The following is a 19,637-nucleotide window of genomic DNA, read 5'->3' as shown; positions in this document are numbered from 1 at the left end:
GTAGTAATACTGACAGAGGGGAATCATCATTATACAGTACTTTTAGCAAATTAATGCCACAAACACGCTGCGGGGCTAATAGATGAATTATTAATTTCGGAAATCTGAATCATGACTTCGTGTTGTGGGTTTACCAACACACTGCAGATGTTTTCAATAACACTTCACCCGCTCGCAGCTCCTCGGAGCTCAGTGAAGATGTGATATGGTGTGGCAAGTAGTTTTCGTTGACGCATCACGTGTGCGTCTCTGTGCTCAGTATCCACCCTGTCGCTTCCACCGAAACACACTGCTCTCCGCTGCCGAGGAGCATGTACAGCAGGAGGAGGTGACTTGATTGGAAGAGTGTAATTTTATTTGTGAAACAACAGGATTCCTCTCGCCTTGATTTGTGTTTTAGAATAAGAAGTTCAGAGAGAGACGTCGCGCAGGGGAAAGGGTTGAAGCTCCGAGTTGGGTAAGTAGCCTATCATGATGTTGCATTTAGTGTGTCATTGGAAAATCAGGCGGATATTGTTTCCTAGACACTTTGTCTGTTGTATCGAGGCGAGAATTTAGTGAAGTTTCAGCGATATGGTTTCAGATTTTAATTGACAGACCGAAAATATCCCTGTGTCAACTCCCCATCAACAAACACTTAACCGGTACAGTGCACACAGCTGTCCGTAGGAACAGCATGGACATTTGCAGAATTCAGAGAAAGCTTATCTGGTTACTCTGTATGCTTTGATTAATTAACCCGAGTGCATGTGGTGTCACCAGTCATTCAAAAGATATCGTGATTGCTGCTGCGTTTATTGTAGGCAGAGAATAAAAGTCCACTGAATATTACTTAAAATTCTCTTTCAACTCAGCACAAGTTTACTCCACGTTTCTTGGTGTATTAAACACCAGAGTTTGTTTGATATTAATCTTGTGTCTTCATCAGTGGGTTGCAAAAACTAAAAAAACAATGTTGATTTGTCTTCATGTAGCTCTGTTATTTTAAGTGTAAAGGTGCACTGCAGCAGTCAAGCACTTGTGGATTACTGTCAAGAATTTTGATGAGGAGGCTCAGTCTCTGCTTTTAAAGGACAATGAATCACTTCTGATAATTACACAGGGTATTTATTAAGTATATAGGACACAGAATATGGTACCTTATATCAGTTTATCAATCACATGTTTGAAGGCTGTAGATAAAAAGGGCTCATGCTGAGGTAAAAAAAAAACACAACAATTCTTATTTTCAGGTGACTATGACTAATGAAAACATATCTATGAACATTATATTCAATTTCTCACAAGAAATCCTCCTAAATGTTACACACTGGACCTTTAAGGTAACAAGCATGAAAAGCTCTTATGTCGTCAGCTACAGCTATTTTCTTGCAGAGTTCAGAGCCATTTGGTGCATGGAGGAGGGATCCATAGGGAGTTGTCATGTCACTGAATAAGCAGGCTGTCTTTTAAATAGTGTCACAGCTCTGCTCTTTGCTCTGCTCTCTCTGATTCCATCTCTCTCACATCATGTCATCATTCACAAGCACCAGACTAAACAGACTTAAATCATAATGTCATCTTTTGGTTTGCTCTCTACAGTAGGTTGCTTGGTAAAACTGGTTGTTTTTAAGATGAATATATGCCACTGTGTTTTTCAGATAAAACCTTGTAAAATCTTGTACATTCCTCAAATTGTTGATAGTAATGACAGATTATCATAATTTGTCTTGTATGTTAAACACACTGCATGCACATGTAAACCAGTATTTCTTGTACTACTTTAGTTTTTCTCTAAGCTCTGATCTTCAAAAAGATTCTTCAAACTGTGATAGATTTTCTCTTTCTAGTTGTTTTTTTCACTGCTTTCCAGTAGTTTATTCTGAAACTTATTTCTTGTTTTCTGCTAAATTTCTTTCTTTACTGTGTGTGTTTCATAGCACTACAAGTAATCACTTTCACCTGAAATATAAACTTACCCAGTTAACCCACTTACTGTATTTAATGAGCTACCCAATGGCTTGTTAAGTCAGCTTAAGGCTTGTTTGTATTTCCCAATAGGTTCATGGGTGTACGGTGTGCTGTTGATCTAAGCGTAACTGACCTATATGTTAAATGTGGTGTAAATACAGTCAAGAGTCATTAATTATATGTCTTGACGTAAAATCATTCATTTACAATCATGTCACAGCTGTTTAAGAAATTGTATGTTTCAGGCTTGGCTTTGCATTAAATAATATTTATAATATTGAAAGCTACAACTGTCAATTGCCTTTACCATGCTTGAATGTGATTTGTCACGTGACTCATTCCTTCATTCATTCATTTCTATTCTGGCTTATCACCAGGGTTACAGGGTTTTCTTTTTTTGAGGGATTACTACTTCTAGTAACTCAAGAAATTTAGATTGTCATGCTTACAGTAAACAAACCTTATAACCGCAACTGAGAAAACTGTAAACATCTAAATTTATATATACTGAAATTGTCAGTGGAGTTAATTAGTTGAGGTATCAGTGCACCAGTGGTTCACGTTACAGTTCTGCAGAATCCTAATAGGCCTTTCTGAATATCTCAGATTTAGGAAATGCTGCCCCATAAACTGAATCTTTGCATGATTGCCCAGTGTCTCTTTCCTAAGATTAAATATGTAGTTCAAACAAATCATTAGCACAGGTCAGTGTCTCATTAACGGAATACTCAGTTTGTGGAAACGAGGCTTGTTGCCTTTGTCATGTTGGTGAAGGAAGTGTGAATGTGCCCTTGAACTGCTGCAAAACTGTCTTTATTTAGATTTTTAACAAAGCTGTCAAGAAGAATCCCCTTTTTCAGAAGTTTAACATTATGTTTGACATTGCAAATCCAAAATACTTCTTAGATGTGATGTGCTGTCACTGTACTGTTGTTGGTCAGTACATTAAATACCTCCACTTCTCAAGAATGTTTTAACTACACAATGTTCAGTGTGCATATATGACATTGTTGGAGTTTCTGGAAGGCCACTTAATGGATTTAGGCTAACCATTTATCCTTGCTTCCAGTGTTTTAAGCTAAGCTTCTTGGGACATATGGTATCTGTTGTGAATGCTTCTATGTTGTTTAACTTTGCTTTAATCCATGGAACATGCTATTCCTAGAACATCAGCATATAATGACGTCCTGTCTTAGATGACTACAGTAATTGTTGAGAGAAATGGGTTTGACAGATTTTTAAATTTCTTCAAACAGGTGTGAGTGAGGAAAGCCATAAACCATTTAAAGAGAAACCACAGCCCAGGTACACGTCTGCTATGAAGAAGATAAACAACACAGCCACAGGCAGCTGGACTCTAGGCAGCAACCCTACCTCCTCTGCAGGGAAGAACTCCTGCCACCCCAATCTGAAGGTACTGTCTTTTGTGGAATAAAGGGATGGAAACTACACAAGTACAGTTTTATAGACCAATAGGGACAGTGTTCTCTACCAGAGAACAGTTTTAAGAACATGTTTGAAGTGTTTCAGCCTGAAGGCTCATATGTCTGTCATCTCCAAAGTCACCTGACTGGCCTAAAGGGGGAAACCAAAATATCTGTCCAATGACTGGGATCACATGTATCTAAGGAAGAGAAACACAGAGTGCATTATGTTGGTGAATGCACCCTCTTGTGCATGCGTTTCACATATGTGGAGAATATCTAAAAGCTGTAGACATCTCTGCTGTACTGTGATGTCTTCAGGGTGGTGTCTTCATTTTGTTAAGGGTGCTTAGCTGAATAAAACCATTTTAGGTGTCTTTTGTGTATGTTGATGTATATCAATATATGTTTGAACACCCACTGAGATTTGTATGTTGAGCATGCTGCATGTTTCTGGTAGGCCTAGATGATGACTATGCAACTATGCTCGGTGTGTCCTTTGGACTGTGTATTAAGCCGTTGTGAAAAATTCCTTAGACAAAGTTTGTGCTTCAGTAAAATAGGTCAGAACAGAGGGTCTGTACCTCTATTGGATTAAGAAGCACATTGGACAATAATTAAAAAGCTGCTTAGTAAAATACATGGATAACGGCAAGCAAGAATAATAAGGAATTCCAGTCATGCTGCCTTTTTGTCCATACTGTGTGTGTTTTCCTTCTGTGTGTGGTAATTCTACAATGAACTCCTCTGTGTTTTTGATAAAACATTTGCTTGTTAATAGACAAAGGGATTTTGTTTGCTTGTAGCACACACGTGTTCAAATTCAGGATAGAATCTTGAACGTTTGTTTAGTCCACATTTGGATTATTTTACATTCTGTACATGTATTTTACCTCACATAAACATTGTGAGATAAAGGTAGCAACTTACTACTTTGCATTCTATTTGAACAATGTTTCATCCCTCTGGTGTCCAATGCTTTAAGGATTTATATGAAATATTAGGTTCTTATTATCAGAAATATTTATACTTAATATCACAGTAAGACACAATATATTTCAGAATTGAAGTAAAATATCTATCAAATTCAGTGGAATTCACAAGATGTAATCAAGTAATTTAATCAATTATAATGTAAATTTAGCTCCTAAATATATTTGTTCTCTTTACACAAATCATTTTGAAAAACCACATTATGAAAGCTAAAATAACACCACCTTTATAAATCTCAACTTTTTAACAAGCGCTTGTAAGGAATTTATGTTCCTGTAATGTAAGTTGCAAAGTTCCTCATGATTTAAACCAGATTTAAAAACAGAGACAATGTAAACAATAATAATGAAAACCGTAATCATAGATAGAAATAGATATAGATAATCGATATGGATTTGGATGGATATTTGGATGCCCTTTATAGTGACTCTCACTTGTCAGGAGTTACTGTTGCTTGATCAAACTGGTGTTTATGTAGAGCAGGGCCAATGACCAGCATCTCAGTTTTATCAGAATTTAGGAGCAGGAACATCCAGTTTTACACAGGGCTGCCCCTGAAAAGCTGATGCAGTTCGAATCATCAGTCGAGAAGACCCCTAATCGACTCGCATTTTGTCTGTCAAGTCTTTTCACTTTTGTTTTGTAGTTGTGTCATTGTACACAGAGTGACAGCATGGTAGGCTGTAAACTTTACAAACCAAGTCTCAAAATGAGCACAAACCAGAAATGTGATGGAAGTGGAGAAGAGTGATCGTTAACAAAGAGAAGCGGGACGGTGGGGCAGCGGCTGCTCCGACACGCTCTGCTCTGGTGACGACTGTCAATAAAGTCGACTATACCACTTTTGAACCAGACACTGGTACAAGCTCCTCTGTCGCAGTACACTGTGACTGACTCTTGGGCTGACAGCGCTGTTAGCAGGAGAGATGTTCCGTGGTGCTCTGAGATTTTATAACTGAACTATAAACAGGACACACACACACACACACTGTGTGGAAATCTGATGTTATCATATCACAAATGATGAAGAATTCAAATGTGAAGTAAGCTACAACATGAGACTCATGTAGCTGCTGATATAGGAGTTTAATGTAGCGCTGAATTGAAAAAAAAAAAGTACAAACAAATAGTCAAATCTGATTCGACTGACAAAATTCTGATTCAAGTACAGCCCTAGTTTGACAGGCCTCTAAATTTTTTATTTAAGATTGATCGTCTGCCTTTACAGGCACATACAGCTGAGTATTATTAGTGTAACTCCATATTTCACGTCTGTAAATATTGATGTACTATTATTATAAACACACTGTGTTATTTCAGAAAGGTAGGACTGGTTGGAGATGCCAAATAGGCTTTCAAGCGGATCAATTAGTGTGCTGTGATCTGTGGTATAAAATGCTTCACTGAGATCCACAGTTTGAGTCAGTACTAAGTAAAATGTCATGTACCACTTTGGTAAGAGCAATTTCAGTGGAATGTTGGAAGATTGTTGTTAGTTAAATGTGACGAAAATTGCTGGGACACAGCTTTTTCACACTACTTTTTAAAATGATGGAAGTTTAGAGACCAGTCTGTAGTTACTTGGAGACCCTGGATCAAGGTGTCGTTTCTTGAGTAGCGATTTAACCACAGCAGTCTTTAAGCTAGTGGGCATTCAGCATAGTAGGTCCCAGAGTAGCCAGAGAATAAGTTCAACTGGCAGAGGGTCCAGAATGCAGTTTATTTCAAGGCTAGGAAACCAGATATAATGATAATAATTAACAGAGATAATGTCAAAAGTATATTATTATAGACAGTATATTATGTATATTATATATATATATATATATATATATATATATATATATATTCACAGGTATGTATATATATATGCCATAGAGTATGTTGTCATAGTGAATAACACGCTGAAAAAAGAACATTGTCTTTTACTTTACCTTAGAAGATTATTTCTTATCGTAGCAGAAGGAGGTGGGTCTTCTCTATGGCCTCCCGCCATATTGAACTGCCATGTTTCTACAGGTAGGCCGAGAAGGACAAACCGAAACTGGCCTCTAGTCTAGATTTTTTAAACGTATCCATGATGACCACCCGTAGTTTCTGCAGCATGCTGAAAAGGGAAAAGGTTATCCGTTTTGTTACAATGTGCAGTCTCACCACTAGATAGCCGACTAGTATCCTACACACTGGACGTTGAGTCACATAATAAAATAAAAACAGGTATTGGAACTGTTTCACATAACTGCATCACAGCTTCTGTGCACTGGTGCCTGCTGTATGCAGCCCCTGGCCCTCAGAACTGCCCTCATTCTGCCACATCTAACTCCTCAACAGATTGAGAATCTTTTGTCTTCTCACTCTGCCAAACTATGTTAAGGCGAGCACTATGCCTGCAGAGAAAGTGAGACCTGAGTAGAGAAAATGTAAATTAAGGCTGGAACAGAAAAAGTGTTCTCCTCTGTTCTCTGTGCTTGCTTAAAAAGCCTAAATACTTACATTACTATTTAATTTGCTGGCTTACACTTGGAGCCATGATCTGAAAAGATATCTGTTTTCAGAAGTTACGTATAGTGAAGTTTCAGTCTGCATCGATTTTAAATTTGTTGGGTATCTGTCAATTAGCGGATGGCGATAATGGAACAAATAAAATGTATCCCGATAATTTCTGGTTTATTTATCACTGGTAACGGTGTCTTGTAGCCACGTATTTGTTTGCAAACCTTGCAGTGCTTAAATTGTGCTCCGGTGCAGACTTTTAAAAACCCAACCAGTTTAAAAAACTTTTTTTTTACGTTTAGCGCAACGAGCTCCCGCTGCCCTGGCGTTATCTCTGTCGCCGCTTCTGCCATTGTTGCAAATTCCACACGTGTTTTTCGCTGCGAGTGTGTCCGACTTACTATTACGTCAGCAATGGGTAATTTATTGTTTTTATCGTGGGATGACATTGATTGTTACCGCTGACGGCGAATGTTTTGCTACGAATACGTAAACTGATATACATATCGCCTCATCCCTACTGTTTAATACAACTTTTGGGAAGTTTGAAACCAAAACATCCAAACTTTTGTGCTATTGAACTAAGTATTTTCCAATTCATGCTGCATGTTGGTCGGGCTGTCAGTTCATAGTGCAGTGGATAGTGTCTGTGGGATGGCCTCTCTATCAAACCTTGCCTCGTCTCTAATCTTTGTTACGGAGTCCCCACCAGGTACATTGCCAGCCTTTCCTTTGACAGAAGGGTGATCTGCACTGCCAAATTCATCATCATAACACAGGTTTTGCCCACTCAAGAAATGTGCTTAAAGTCACAAATTAGTGCTCTGTACTTTTCGCCTCTCTGTTTGTTCTTTTCCTTTCCTTTTTCAGGCCCAGCCTTTTAGAAGTTCAGCTTTCTGGCGTTTCATGTTTCCTTTCACTGTGGCTTCTCTGCATACTGTACTGATTTGTAATTGACGTTTATCTGTAAAAATGAACCACACTGCTACTAATGCTCTAGTAATATGATATACTATATAAAAAATAATAAGATAATAATAATACAGGTCAATATAATATTTTGAAATTAAAAGATAAGAAGCACTTCAGAAGCACTTTGTTTAACACAGTCTTTTTCTATATCTCTGTAGATGTTCCTTGCAGCCTTGTCTTTTGCCTACTTTGCCAAGGCTTTATCTGGCAGCTACATGAAGAGCACAATTACACAACTAGAAAGACGATTTGACATCCCCAGTTATCTGATTGGCATCATAGACGGGAGCTTTGAAATAGGTGAGTTTTTGAATTCCATTTTTTGTCCATGTTTTGAAGCTGATGCTAAAAGTAAGCCAAGTATATGTACTCAGCATGTCATCAAGCTTAACACTACAGCATGCATGCATACCCTTGGAGCAGTGAATAGTTACTGGTGGCATACCTAATTGACAAGTGAAAAATCCATTGGAGCTACTGCATGTAGGTTTTGAATAGAGGGATTTTGTAAAGGTTTCTGCAGTTGTACAACAGACTGGGGACACTAAATGAAGAATATGTAATATTGCATATGCATGTGTCAGATAAATATGAACATTTACACTGACTTAAGCCTACACAGGCTGTCATAAGACCCAGTTGGCCCTTACATTTTGTGAAAACCCAGTTTGCAGTGACCAAGATACTGTATGTTTCATTCAGCCATGTAAACCGATATTATAAAGCCCCCCCCCCCCTAATCCAGTCAATGTAATTTTTCAAAATGAGCAGACCATATCATGATGGAGGACAAATTAAATTCACGAAAATGCTGTGGGCTGTTTACAGTACTAGTGGATTGTTGGTTAAAGCTGTGTAAATAAAAATATTTATGGTAAAGAATACTTTCCCCTGTGTGTTTATTTCTTTATTATGATTTTAAAATTATTTAGATGTCCTCAGATACTTGGTATTCTGAAGACCTTTTCTTGTTTATATACCACTTAAAAACATTGTAGATTACTAAATGAAACTCTCCACAGTAGGTCTCATTTAATGCCTTTGATTCATTTCCTATTCTGATCATCTTAACCCTGTAGGGAATTTGTTGGTGATTGCCTTTGTGAGCTATTTTGGTGCCAAACTCCACCGACCCAAGATCATAGCAATCGGATGTATATTGATGTCTTTTGGGACTTTCTTGATCGCCATGCCTCACTTCATCATTGGCCGGTAGGCGAAGTGTCACGTCTGTGTGCATGCATTGCAGTTTACAAATTCCATACATGTATTTCTTTGTTTTAAGTCTTCAAGCACCATAAACACAATGTAGTAACAGTATTTATTGCAAATGTACTCTCTGATGTATGTATTTGTGCTTCACATTGTGAGTATCTAACGATACCTGATGCTTTCTCCCTTCCCCTGTTTAACAGTCACATTGGTATTTTGTACGCAGCTATAAGATCGAAACATCAGCTAGATCTTCATTGAATTCAACCAGTAACCTCTCTCCATGTCCAGAAAGCTCACCCACCAGGGAGGGTGACAGACCTTCTATACTGCCCTCTAGAGGTAAGATTAGGAGTAAGATCCTTAAGTTTTTTCTGGATTGTTTGTTCCGTACTGGGACTAACGTGTGTGTGTGTCAGAGGACATTGCCAGACAGCCAGAAATTCTAGACACTCACAGTAAATTTGTCCTTTTTTAATATCTGTGATTTACATGACAATGCTGGAGTTGATAATGTTGTTGTTTTTTTTGATTATAACTTCTCATTCTATTTTTCCTATTTCAATTTGAACTGTAGTCTGTGAGCGGGAATCCAGTGTTTCAATGTGGATCTATGTGTTTCTGGGAAACGTCCTGCGTGGGATTGGAGAGACTCCAGTACAGCCTTTGGGAATCTCCTATATTGATGATTATGCACAATCCGAGAATGCGGCCCTCTATATTGGTAATGTATCTTAATCACTGTCTACGTTAGCAGCTTTACACAGTACCAAGATTAGGGTCACTTAATTTTCAATGTAATTAAGTCAGGAAATGGATTTGATTATCTTTACGTTAGTATAGTTCAATCCTATGGTTTTATATATCCAGGCAATACATCACACTATAGATGAAATTCTATACTGGACCAGGATTGACTTACAAACTATTTGTGATGTCACAAATCATGCTCATAGGCCCCGCCCCTTAAAATCTGATTTTCAATGAGCACAGAGGAACTTCAACTTTAAACATTGGTACTGTAGGAACAAAAAGAAAGAAAATAGTTTTGGCTGGGGTGGAGCTTTTTTTTCTTTTTTTTAAAAATCAACTGCTGAATTGAGCCCAAACATAGGATGTTATGTTTGTATGTTAGTGTTAAATGTGGTTTGATGGAAATAACTTTTTCTTTGTTGTATATTCTAGGATGTGTCCAAACCATGTCTGTTATTGGTCCTGTCTTTGGGTACCTGCTGGGGTCGCTGTGTGCTAAGATCTACGTTGACATAGGCTATGTGGACATGGGTGAGTGAGCTGCCATCTGAATGATGAATTATGACTTATTAAATAACAATAATGTGCTCAGAAAATTGTTGTTGTGGATTATCTTATGTTCACATAATGCACTCATACTGCTCTGTGGAGAGTTGGATTTAGAAATTGGTTGTTGCACATGACAGTGTTAACGGTGTGAAAGACATAATACACCTGCCAAAAGGATATGAATTAGGGTAGGGTAAATCCTGTGATACAGTAAAATCTGACTGGGACTTTGAAGCTGTGTAAACCTTTCTGTGAACAAGTCAGGAGACACCTCCTCATGTTAGGAAATGTTGCCTTTGAACTTAACAGCCCTAAATTTTAAGTGCATGTAAAGCACGTTGAAACTGACTCTATATAAATTGTAGTTTCTAAATAAATTTGCCGTGCTTCCGACATAAATGACTATAAATAAAACTAAATAAATTAAAACTATAGCAACTATAGCAAATGAATCAAAATGAATCCACATACTGTGCTGATAGGGTTGTTATCTCTCCACAGAGACCGTGACTATTACCCCTGGTGATGCCCGCTGGGTGGGGGCATGGTGGCTGGGCTACCTCATCGCTGGTACCATCACCCTCATGTCTGCTGTTCCTTTCTGGTTCCTGCCTAAGTCACTGCCCATTCCTGTGGATAAACACGATACCAGGTGCACTCCAGAGCAAACCAGGTTTATCAAAGATTCCCAGACAATGGTGCACAAGTTTCGACCTGAAGAGCCAGCTAATTTACATCAGATGGCCAAAGGTATGATTATCGTTACACCAAGTGGTAAACTGTGTTGAATATTGAATAGTTGCATAATTATCTGTATGCAGTCCGTGGAATCTTTAGGGATGTTATAAATTTCACTTCAATCTGTCTCCTTTCTTGAAGACATCTTTATTTAAAAAGCAGTATTCTCACATTACTACCACAACTGCTAATTTTCTATTATGAATTATGAATTTAAATAGTTTTCATTCAGCCAAGAGAAACTTTATCTTAGGATGTGTCATTTTAAACATGTTTATGGGTCTAGTTTTGAACATTGTATGCTTGTTATGAATTCAATAGTAATCTGTAAATTATGAAAAGCAATGCCTACATTTTAATTGCTATTCATAGACTTCCCCACACAGATTTTGTGCCCACAGTGAAGAGTCTCCTCGGAAATCCTGTGTACATCATCTACTTATGCGTGACCATCATTCAGTTCAACTCTCTCATCGGGATGGTGACCTACAAACCCAAATACATTGAGCAACACTATGGCCAGTCAGCGTCAAAAGCCAATTTTCTCATGGGTAAGCAGAGTACTTTGATAACAACCTTGTTCAAAACCTGTGTTGCATCACTGAAAGGAAAGTATTTAAGGATGCAAACTGATGTGAGCTGGACGGTCATCATAAGTGTTTCATGAGCCAGCTTTTGATGAATTTTTTATGCTCCCAACTCCCACATCCCTCTTAAGTAAGCGCTGCAGCTTCAAAATGACAACCAGGTTTACTGCAATCATTGGACATTCTGAAATGACAAACATGGATTGAAAAAAAAACGCACAGATGACTGAGACAAATTATTATGTCGGCCTGAGCTAATTGAAGACAGTGTAATAGCGTAGATCTTTGAATCTACATATCTGAATGAGTGAAGTGGGTGTTGGGTGATGAGAAATGCATCCTCTCAACCATCAAAAGGCATTTTCATCTTTCACAACATGACTTCAATTCATTTTAGATGAAATATGAATGAGCGAGTTCTGACTTTGATTCCTTCTGGGGAGCGATGTTGCTGCCTGATGTTGCCTGTTCACGTTGTTTCCTGATCCTCTATCCCTTTAAGAATCCGTTGTGTTCTGCAATTTGGCTAGGCATGATCAACATCCCAGCTGTGGCCCTGGGGATGTTCTCTGGAGGGGTTGTCATGAAGAAGTACAAGCTGGGTATCATGGGAGCAGCTAAATTTGCCTTTGGGACCTCCCTGCTGGGCTACTTCCTGTCGCTCTTTTTCTTAGCCATGAGCTGTGAGAACTCCAAGGTGGCAGGCATTACAGTTTCATATACTGGGTATGTGATGTCTTGATACATTTCTCTCATGTGGTAGTGGAATAGGTAATATTCAGAAGAAGGAGCTAGATTTGGATTTAGAAATTTCACAATTAATCATTACAACTAACACATTTCTTGGCATTTCTTTTGCGTTGCCTTTCTTTGTTTCTGTTTTCATATTCCATGCACAGTAATGGTCGTGGCTTCTTATTTGATTAATATTTCATGAGAGCTGTCAATAATATATGCATTTTCTTCATGTTGTCACATGCAGAGTGGAAGGCTTGTCTTATCAGGAACCGTCTCTCTTCTCTGACTGTAATTCGGGTTGCTTGTGCTCAAGAAAAGAGTGGGATCCAGTGTGTGGAGAGAACGGGATCACCTACGTGTCCCCGTGTTTGGCTGGATGTGCCTCCTCCACCGGCTATGGCAGAAATACGGTCAGGCACACACCACTGACTTCATGACACACTCATATTTCTCAATATACCTTGACTGAAAAACATTTATTTATATTTGAGCTTAATTGCTGTGTTTTATTCGTATAATGCTGCAGTTTTTGCTGCTGCCCAATATTACTGATGCCTACAGAGTAGCATGTGACATTTCAATTGTATTTGCATGACTGTTTACCTACAGGACAAGTGTTTCCTGCTGTGCTGTAGCGCATCCATCATTGATAAACTTGTTGTTTTCTTCTTTGTTAGGTGTTTGACAATTGCAGGTGTGTAGCACTGGCTGATTCCCAACCAGGCAACCTGACAGCCACTCTGGGCCAGTGTCCACACAGAGACAGCTGTGACAAAATCTTTCCATACTTCCTGGCTCTTTCAGTCCTCAGTTCCTTCATCATCTCTCTTGGGGGAACACCTGGCTTTGTGCTGCTTGTCAGGTCCGTCAACAAGCCCCTTGTGGACTTGTGAAAAATGTTGGAATCACTAGACTCATTTCGTACATAGCCTGTTGTTGAAGCAATACATCATTTTGTCATTCTTTGACAGATTACACTTTCTGCTGTTATGAGAAAAATGTGATTACTTCCATATGATACAGTATCATCAGTGGAGATACTTCAACTAAAACTGTAAAAATTAAAGCATTTTTCTACTTTGTACCTCAAAGCATCAAATCAATGTTAATTTGTAGCATTGTAGCATTATCTTTCTGCAAGTGTGGTTTAAAACTTGACGTTCCTTTAATGCCTCTGTCTTGGTTCTATAGGTGCATTAAGCCTGAGCTGAAATCCCTTGCTCTTGGAATCCACACGTTAGCCACTCGCACCCTCGGTGAGAAACACATTTGGTATTCTGTACATTGCTGTCTACCTAGTGTGAATGTCAGGTGCAGGAACATCTCCTAAGAGCTGACATTCAGCATGCTGGATGTTTAGAATGAGCAGAATTACTATAATGAGGTGTCTATATGAAAATAAACCCTTACTTGAAGCTCATCATTAAATATGTATTATCATTATAAATATTATATTTTTTTTACTGTTTGTTTGAAGTAACAAGTTCATTTAAATTGCACTGCAGCTGGAATACCTGCCCCTATATACTTTGGAGCCATAATTGACACAACATGCCTCAAATGGGGATACAAGATGTGTGGAGGAAGAGGAGCATGCAGGATATATAACACCTCGGCTTACAGGTAATTAGATCTGTAGGGCTTTCGTTATAAAACTGTGTGCAATATCCACAAGGATGTCTTTAAAACTCTAGAGTTCACCTTGAAACAAGACAAACTGTCTAGAACCATGCAAGCTGCCTTTGAATACTTATTAACAAAACTACTAGATGGATGAAAAATAGAGAGACAATGTTGCTATGGTTAGACCTAACCTATCAGCTAATTTTCGATTTCCAAGGAAAGTTATCAACGGGCGCAGACTAAAAGGCCTCAGGACGCATTATTGTCCCACAACCAGTCTGAGCAACAAAACATGTGATGTACCTCTGAGTGACACAAGCAAGTTGAGGCATTGCTTGGTATGTTGTTAAGCAGGAAAAAATCTTCTCAAATAACAGTCAAACAATACACAAAAATGTGTTTCTGACAACATTTGAGGGAGGAAATACACAATGCAGCAACTGAATCTTGATCATATTTAATCAGAACTGCCCAGTTTGACAGTTTGATCTGAGTTTGGTTAGGATAGACCTATGTGTGGCTTATGAAATCTGGACAAGTGATGCTCCTCTGTCAGTCATTGTATAAAACCTCCATATTAAATAAAACAAACGGTTGTGACTGGCCCAACCAGATCCATGGCTGGTGGAATTCTGTTTGAATGGAAAGGTGGCCAGATATACAGTATCTGCCAGAGCAAATGAAACATCAACATAAGTCTGTAGGCTAAACTAAACCTGATGAGAGGTTTGCTTTTTCATGTAAAAGTTTCGGTAAAATGTATTCAAGCAAAAAACTATTTAAACTACTTAAAAACTTGCAATGTGACTTGCCATGACTTGCAATGTGATTATTAAAAACCTGAGACTGGAATTGTGAATTACCCTCCAGGACTTGTAGCTTGACTCTCTCCCAGTTTGTCCCCTAACAGTATCTGAAAAACAGGGGGAACTGGTTGAGAAATATTTAGGATAGTGCTTGCCCTGGGGCGTCGGTCAGATCACGCTAGACAGGATACAGGATGGAGCTTTAATCGTTTAGTGACTGACCTTAATACTGCACAACAGTGCAGTAGACAGATGTAAAATATGCATACATCAGATGAGTAATAGCTAAGTTCACTTGCTGATAATGTATACAGGGCTTAACAGTATGGTAATCTTACAGTATTGCTTTCTTCTTCCTGCAGGATCGTGTACCTGGGTCTGACATTGGGCTTGAGGACAGTTTCCTTTTTCCTTTGTATTTTAGGCTTTGCTGTACTCAAAAGACATATTAAGATGGAGGAGAAATATGCTCTGACCAATGGGAGTGCAGAGTTGGAGTCACTAAAGAAAGAAGAGAACAGCTCCATCCACTGTGAGCAGTTTATACTGGCCTCGGACTGCAATCCTGACAGAGAGACTCGCTTGTGAGCCTCAGCACAACCTCTTCTCTTCTGACTCAGCCCCATGAAGGACCTCAGATGTTAAGAGGAACACATGCTGTGGACACTTTTCATAGCACACAGAGTATATATTTGTACAGGATTTGTGTAGACGTATGATACCTGAAATAAGAGTCGTTTTAAAAACAAAATATGCTGGAATGTAAAAATGTATGTGTTTTTGTTTTTCATGAATGGAAGATTTTTGTAGAAAAAATAATGTAATTGTGCTGTATTTTCTATGTTGGTCTTCGTTTTTAAGATTAAACCTCATAAAATAGATTTTTGGATTCTATTATGTTAACGTGCCTGAGGAAGATGCTTAAACTCCATCATGTCTGTCTGTTTGTGGCTTTGCCCATTAAAAGGTTCTGTAGACTGTTTCTGTGGCACACGGGGAACTGTGAATGTGCCTACACTGAGGCAAAGAAAGTGTTTCAACCTGTGAATGAATAAGGTCAACAAGCAGATCAAAGATAGAGGCAACTGAGGAACAGCACACCACTAAAAGATTATGCTGTTCGCATTCAGACAGGAAACTACCACTTCTGTCCAGACATAAGAGAAGTCATGCCTTCAGTAAGATAACTGTTTAATCACGCTTTGACAATCACACTTTTTTCAACCTTTGTGTACTGTAGCAACCTGAAACTGCTGTTTCTAAGGTCAAGAGTGAACTGTCAAACTCAGCTTTTAAGTCAACATGGATGGCTCAGAATCATGCATAGTTTTAACATCTGCGGCTTCACGGCAACTAAGCAAATACAGTCTGCTAATGAGGACCGTGTGATATGGTTGACATCTCCAGAAAGTGCATAACTCAACCTTGAGTTGTGATTGTTTTGTCTATCAATCACTGCTATAAATTTCTTAACCTTGGAGTTTTGCAGCATTGGGTTTTCAGTCATGATACATTTAAAGAGGAGATATGCAAAATATCGCCTTACAATACTAAATGTCTAAAGCTGCACACCAGAATTGAGAGAAATGTTATTTTTATAAATAACGGGACACTGTTTGATCTTATAAATACTATACAGAAGATTGTATTTTGGCTTTGATAATGAAATTTACTTCAAAACCTACCACATCTACCTGATTGTACACTTTACCTCATTGTGAAGCTCTTTTCATTTTGTTTTCAACATTTAAAACTATTTTGTGTGCGTTGATTGATGTCAGCATGATAACAAGGAACACGCTATCTGGGGTTTTGTATTGTTTATTGTACATGTTTATGCTTGTCATATACCAACTGTCAGCAAATTACAAAAGGTCAAGTACAGGGGGGCCAAATCAAAATCAGTTTGTAAAGTTATACATATTAAGGTTTGACAAATGTGACATGCGTGTGTGACAGAAATTCACTGGTCGTTGTCAAATCAGTAAATTAGATTATTATTAGAATTCATAACTATCATAAAAATGCAATAAATGAATATACAGCATGTATGCATTAGTGATTATGTGCTTTCAGTGGTGCTTTGTTCTGTGCAAATCTTTGAGATAACCGGTCTCACTAGCAATAACCTTTAACCCCTTGAGACAAAATTCCTTTTTTACACTTTTAATACCACTAGCTACTGAGACTAACATGCAAAAAGACGTATTTTATTCCGTATGTAAATATATTTTTCTGCATTTTAAAAGCTTGACATGCTACTGTTTGTTTAATCCTTTTCGTTAATTAAAAAAAGCTTCAAAATGGTAATAATACAAATGGTGATAATACAAACATGGCCTCTGGTGGCCTACTGCATATTGTACACAATTCTAGTGTAATGAGAAGAAAAAAGTGGAACAAACAACACCAACGACATTGTCACTGTATTCCTGTGTCTACTGATCCTTTTTGTCTGTAGCACTCTGGGGATTCTGTGGATCAAGTAAATTAATTAAAAACAGAATCACTCCAGTATTAGTAGGTTACAGAGAGTATTTTGTGTTTGTGTGTGTGTGTGTGTGTTTTTTTTTCACCTGGAGTTGATGGTGTTCTGTCAAGAGTCGGTCATACTCTTGTGCCAGACCTTTGGCCTGTCTCCTCATGGCCTCCACTTCAGCATGAGACTTGCGCACAGCTATACACACAAGCAGTACTACATCTATAAATTGCTCTAATGCAGCAGCTTCTTTCATAATACCACAGCTAATGTTTGTATGCAAGTAGTCAAGAAGAGACCGGTGGCGGTCCATGCTCTGCTAATAGAATTATAGCTTATAATTAGCATCTTTATATAAGACTGGCACTATGACTGCAGATCATCTTGTATGAAGAAAGTGATGATTACTCACTCTCCTCAGCAGCTCTCACTTGACTTGCCAGCTTCTCCACCTCCAGTTTCAGTTGCTGGTTTTTTGTTGACATGGATTTTTCCTCATCCAGAAGAGCCTGAACACAAAGGATTCTCCTTAATTCCGAACAGCAGACAAACGAACACATTATACAAATCACAAAAATAATAAAAACACAAGTTATTTTATACAGAAAGTACACATAAGCTACAGTAAATGCTACACATTGGGAAAGAAAAGCAAAGGAACAGGCTTAAGACTATAAGACAAAAGATTAAGTTTTAGTTCTGTCATCAGACTGGTTAAGTCTCACTTGTTTGAGCATCATGTTGTCGTCCTGGTGCTGCTTGGCTGCTTTGACAGCACTGTCTGTCTGTGCCTGAAGTTCTGCACTGTTCTCTAAGGTGACAGCAACCTGGTTTAGCAAGGTGACAACCCGACGCATGATACTGGGATGAGTTCACAGGGCAGGACAAGACGAGAAATCAAAAGAAAAAAAGGCAAACAAGACCTCAGAAAGTGAATCTGAACACATTATTCTGTTTTTCTGAATAAATGTTGAAAGAAATGACACTAACAGCCAGAGGAAGAGAGAGAAGCCGGATATATAAAGGTTCCTCTGGGCTCTGAACAGCTTCATGTGGACATGGTCGTACACATTTGGGTTCACCTGGGCATCGTGCATGGGCTCAGGACCTGAGTACTTGTGCACCTCACGAACAGCATCTGAGAGTGGGCAAGAGGACAGAAACCTGGCTGATGCTGATTCTGACAACATGCTTTCAGTTTGCTCAGTATTATTCAATGTCTGTCACTAACAGCATTTTGCTTACCAAGGAAAAGTACAATGAGAACCATGATCATGGTAAAGAAGCATTTGTTCCAATATGGAGATAACCAGCTCCATATTCTCCAACTGAAAACCAAACGCCATCTACAAAGTAGTTAAAAGCACAGTGTGAGTGTGGATCTGTGCAGAAAGGACATGGATGCACTCTGCTGGTTATTTGTATGAACTGCCTTTGTCAGTGTTCTTATTTACAGTCAAACCCTTGCACAGGTCATTTTTTTGGTGACCAGGAGTTGCTGAATGAGCATCTGATTATGTTTTGGGATTGTGTGTTGAATTGCAGTACCTCTTTGCTGATATGAAGGGTATACATAAGATAAGGTTGATTGCTATCTCTGCATAGAGGAATAAAGCCACAGCCGTCCACTGGAGAGTCATTGTGAGTGTGGTTTCCTGGGGAGATTAACAGGTTTAATTAGCTCCATGTATATTAAGTAAGTAAGTAACAGTGGAAGTCAATGCAAAATACTCCTTTATTTGTATTTACTCTTTGCTTTTCAAACTATATTCAGCACATACAACTGTACTCTGCTACCTTTATATTGTATATATATATGTTATATTGTAGAGTGAGCATGCACACACAAAGGTTTCTGTAGGCCTACTACATACAACAGAAGATCTGCAGCAGGCGTTCATTGCCCATTTGCTATTTATAGGAATGTTCCTCTAAGTCTATTCTTACTCTTCAGCATTAGTATCGACGGCTGGTGGTCTCATTTTGTTTAAGAGCAGGAGGTGGTCAATCTATTCCAAGAGATAAATCGTGTTGTTGGCTTACCAGTTACAAGTTGAACGATCAGAAGAATAGGAAAGTCCAGACGCGCACACACATGTGCTCACACACATCTCACAACAGCTGCTGGTGGGCATATGAGGAGCTACAGCCCTAAATAAAACTCTGCTGGTCAGTTGACATCATTGGTCAGCCCCTTTAGATTTCTTTAAAGCCTGAATGACCAAACTGACAAAAAGCTTAGTTTTCATTTTACTCAATGAGTGCAAGATTTGTCTTTTTTTCCCTTTGTGAACCCGTTTTGGTTTGTGTGTGTGTGTGT

General features: G+C 38.6%; 2 protein-coding genes across 2 annotated transcripts; one reads left to right on the top strand and one right to left on the bottom strand.

Moving 5' to 3' along the window:
* The first annotated feature begins 7,989 nt into the window (after positions 1-7,989).
* Positions 7,990-16,474, top strand: LOC118330812 (solute carrier organic anion transporter family member 1C1-like). Its single transcript, XM_035665495.1, has 13 exons — positions 7,990-8,132; positions 8,912-9,044; positions 9,271-9,386; positions 9,622-9,768; positions 10,230-10,328; positions 10,848-11,096; positions 11,471-11,635; positions 12,202-12,397; positions 12,654-12,819; positions 13,087-13,271; positions 13,601-13,665; positions 13,915-14,032; positions 15,201-16,474. The coding sequence occupies exons 1-13, from the start codon at positions 7,991-7,993 to the stop codon at positions 15,424-15,426; spliced, it is 2,007 nt and encodes a 668-aa protein (XP_035521388.1). The 5' UTR covers position 7,990; the 3' UTR covers positions 15,427-16,474.
* Positions 16,475-16,641: 167 nt separating this feature from the next.
* On the bottom strand, positions 16,642-19,627 carry LOC118330813 (B-cell receptor-associated protein 29-like). Its single transcript, XM_035665496.1, has 8 exons — positions 19,361-19,627; positions 18,866-18,972; positions 18,563-18,663; positions 18,308-18,455; positions 18,043-18,178; positions 17,730-17,826; positions 17,415-17,515; positions 16,642-17,312 (listed from the first exon to the last, which is right to left on the bottom strand). Exons 2-8 carry the CDS (start codon positions 18,955-18,957, stop codon positions 17,277-17,279), a joined length of 711 nt encoding a protein of 236 aa, XP_035521389.1. The 5' UTR covers positions 18,958-18,972; positions 19,361-19,627; the 3' UTR covers positions 16,642-17,276.
* Positions 19,628-19,637: the final 10 nt, after the last annotated feature.

This window comes from Morone saxatilis, unplaced genomic scaffold, assembly GCF_004916995.1.
Source record: "Morone saxatilis isolate NCDOM2014 unplaced genomic scaffold, NCSU_SB_2.0 Contig2, whole genome shotgun sequence".
Lineage (NCBI taxonomy): Eukaryota > Metazoa > Chordata > Actinopteri > Moronidae > Morone > Morone saxatilis.
This window is presented reverse-complemented; position numbering and strand designations above follow the sequence as displayed.

Excerpts from the sequence above, each read along its gene's own strand:
- LOC118330812 (XM_035665495.1), top strand. The coding sequence starts at position 7,991 with ATGTTCCTTGCAGCCTTGTCTTTTGCCTACTTTGCCAAGGCTTTATCT. Across the intron at positions 12,820-13,086 it reads CCGGCTATGGCAGAAATACG|GTGTTTGACAATTGCAGGTG; the intron begins GTCAGGCACACA and ends CTTCTTTGTTAG. Across the intron at positions 13,272-13,600 it reads GGCTTTGTGCTGCTTGTCAG|GTGCATTAAGCCTGAGCTGA; the intron begins GTCCGTCAACAA and ends TTGGTTCTATAG.
- LOC118330813 (XM_035665496.1), bottom strand. The coding sequence starts at position 18,957 with ATGACTCTCCAGTGGACGGCTGTGGCTTTATTCCTCTATGCAGAGATA. Across the intron at positions 18,179-18,307 it reads TTCTCTCTCTTCCTCTGGCT|TATCATGCGTCGGGTTGTCA; the intron begins GTTAGTGTCATT and ends AACTCATCCCAG. Across the intron at positions 17,827-18,042 it reads ACAACATGATGCTCAAACAA|GCTCTTCTGGATGAGGAAAA; the intron begins GTGAGACTTAAC and ends CTTTGTGTTCAG.